Source organism: Cynoglossus semilaevis, chromosome W, assembly GCF_000523025.1.
Source record: "Cynoglossus semilaevis isolate Cse_v1.0 chromosome W, Cse_v1.0, whole genome shotgun sequence".
In the NCBI taxonomy this organism is placed as follows: domain Eukaryota; kingdom Metazoa; phylum Chordata; class Actinopteri; order Pleuronectiformes; family Cynoglossidae; genus Cynoglossus; species Cynoglossus semilaevis.
In genome coordinates this window covers 6,066,430-6,068,559 of record NC_024327.1, presented here as the reverse complement: position 1 = coordinate 6,068,559, position 2,130 = coordinate 6,066,430, and the positions used below count along the sequence as shown (strand labels likewise).

General features: G+C 43.4%; 1 protein-coding gene across 1 annotated transcript in view; it reads left to right on the top strand.

Annotated features, from left to right (window-relative positions):
- Window positions 1-2,130, top strand: part of LOC103397045 (cytospin-A-like) — a 53,244-nt gene that overhangs the window by 38,306 nt on the left and 12,808 nt on the right. The window contains 2 exon segments of the mRNA XM_008335296.3: window positions 399-488; window positions 568-724. Coding sequence (XP_008333518.1) covers window positions 399-488; window positions 568-724 — 247 coding nt within the window.

Below are 2,130 nucleotides of genomic sequence, written 5' to 3'. Positions count from 1 at the left end.
GAGCCGCCCCCCCCCCCCCCCCCGCTGATATTAAGAGTCAGCAGGTTTAATTGATGGTATTTCTTCATTACAACAACTCGAGAGCTGAGGATGATAAGCAGCAAATAATGAGGCAGCACTTTATGTAGAACTTCCCTCAGTTTCATTCTTACCAGTAATGAGTTCAAGTGCTGCATGTGAACGTACAGAATCCACTGTAACCTCACAAGATGGGTTTATTTTTCACTGATTTATAGTTTTCTTTCCTCCTCGTGCCTCGGTATTCCCGCAACTCTGGGGTCCTGGAATGTGGCTTTTTATTGACCCCGCTCCTTTCACAGGAAATGCCGTATAGAAACACTGTGTCTGATGTAAATCCTGTGCTATTCTTGCTTTTGTGTGTGTGTGGGCGTCCACAGCTGAGCATCTTCTCAGGGGGGCCTCAGCCAGCAGACCTCCATCTGTTTTTCAGAGGGTCTCCAACATGGATTCCAGTAAGGCAATCTCAGGTTAGGGATGCCTCAGTGATGTTTTATTCTCCCTGTCAGAGGCTGAGTAAAGTTCAACGGTTTGTTGTTTCTATAGCAGTGTCCCGCAGGAGCAGCGAGGAGATAAAGAGAGACATGTCAGCTCCAGATGTCGCCTCCTCATCCTCCCTGATGGGTATCAGCGCAGCCTCATCTCCACTTTCATTGTCCTCCTCACCTACTGCCTCCGTCACCCCCACAGCTCACAGTCGTCTGAGGTACAGCACTGACAAGTGTTCAATGTTTGGACAGCAGGCCAATCATTTTTTCTGTAAATGAACAGCTGATGGCTCTTTTTGCTATTTTTTTAGTTCTCCAAGGATTCATATATTATTACGTACTATAATAATATACTTTTAGTTTCGATGCATGTAACCCTATGCTACTTTTTGTATGGCCATAATTTGTGGTTATTTATTGTTTCTTATATGGTTACCTTTAAGCAGTTTGTGTGCTAACATTTAGCATTGTTGCTTTTGAGATATTTGTCTGATTTCTATATTGTGCATTTTAGCAATGACTAATTTCTATACAATATTTATTTATGGCTAACATTTAGCAAATACTTTTTAAAAATGTGTTGTCAATTTCACCTCTGTATGTTGTTATGTTTTATTGTTACTGTCAATCTATTTCAATTATGAATCATTTTATTTACAGGGCAGCTGTAGATTAATCCTTATTGATCTTGATTCATCACAATTGTAAATTATCACAATTAATCTTGTTTAATCAAGGTAAATTGTCATTCCTAAATGTGACAAAAAGCTTTTTTTTCTTATTACAAAGTATATTTTTTCCTGACGTAGGTGAATTTTAGTCATTACTGTGCAGCGGCATGATTGTTTGTAGAACATGTTGAGAGTTGCTTTTTAAACTTTGTTTAGATCGTTGTCCTAAGAAAGTTTAATCAGTCTACAGACCCTCACAATGTGTTAAAATGAGATATTAGGGAGATTGATCTTGATTAATTAATTAACTAAATAATTAACACAATCATTGTCTTAACTTTGACAGCCCTAATTATTATTATTATTATATTGTAAAAATATGTTTTAATTGCATATTTATATCCATCCATCCATCCATCATCAACCGCTTATCCGGGGCCGGGTCGCGGAGGCAACAGTCTGAGCAGGGACACCCAGACTTCCCTCTCCCTCGATACTTCCTCCAGCTCTTCTGGGGGGACCCCAAGGCGTTCCCAGGCCAGCCGACCGACATAGTCGCTCCAGCGTGTCCTAGGTCTTCCTCTAGGTCTCCTCCCAGAGGGACGGCACCTCCCGTGGGAGGCGTCCGGGGGGCATGCGATGTAAATGCCCAAGCCACCTCAGCTGACTCCTCTCAATGTGGAGGAGCAGCGGCTTTACTTCGAGCTCCTTTCGTGTGACAGAGCTCCTCACCCTATCTCTAAGGGAGCGCTCTGCCACCCTGCGGAGAAAGCTTATTTCAGCCGCTTGTATCCGGGATCTCGTTCTTTCGGTCATGACCCAAAGCTCATGACCATAGGTGAGGGTAGGAACGTAGCTTGACCGGTAAATCGAGAGCTTCGCCTTTCGGCTCAGCTCCTTCTTCACCACAACGGACCAATACAGCGACCGCCTTACTGCGGCCGCCGCCCCCA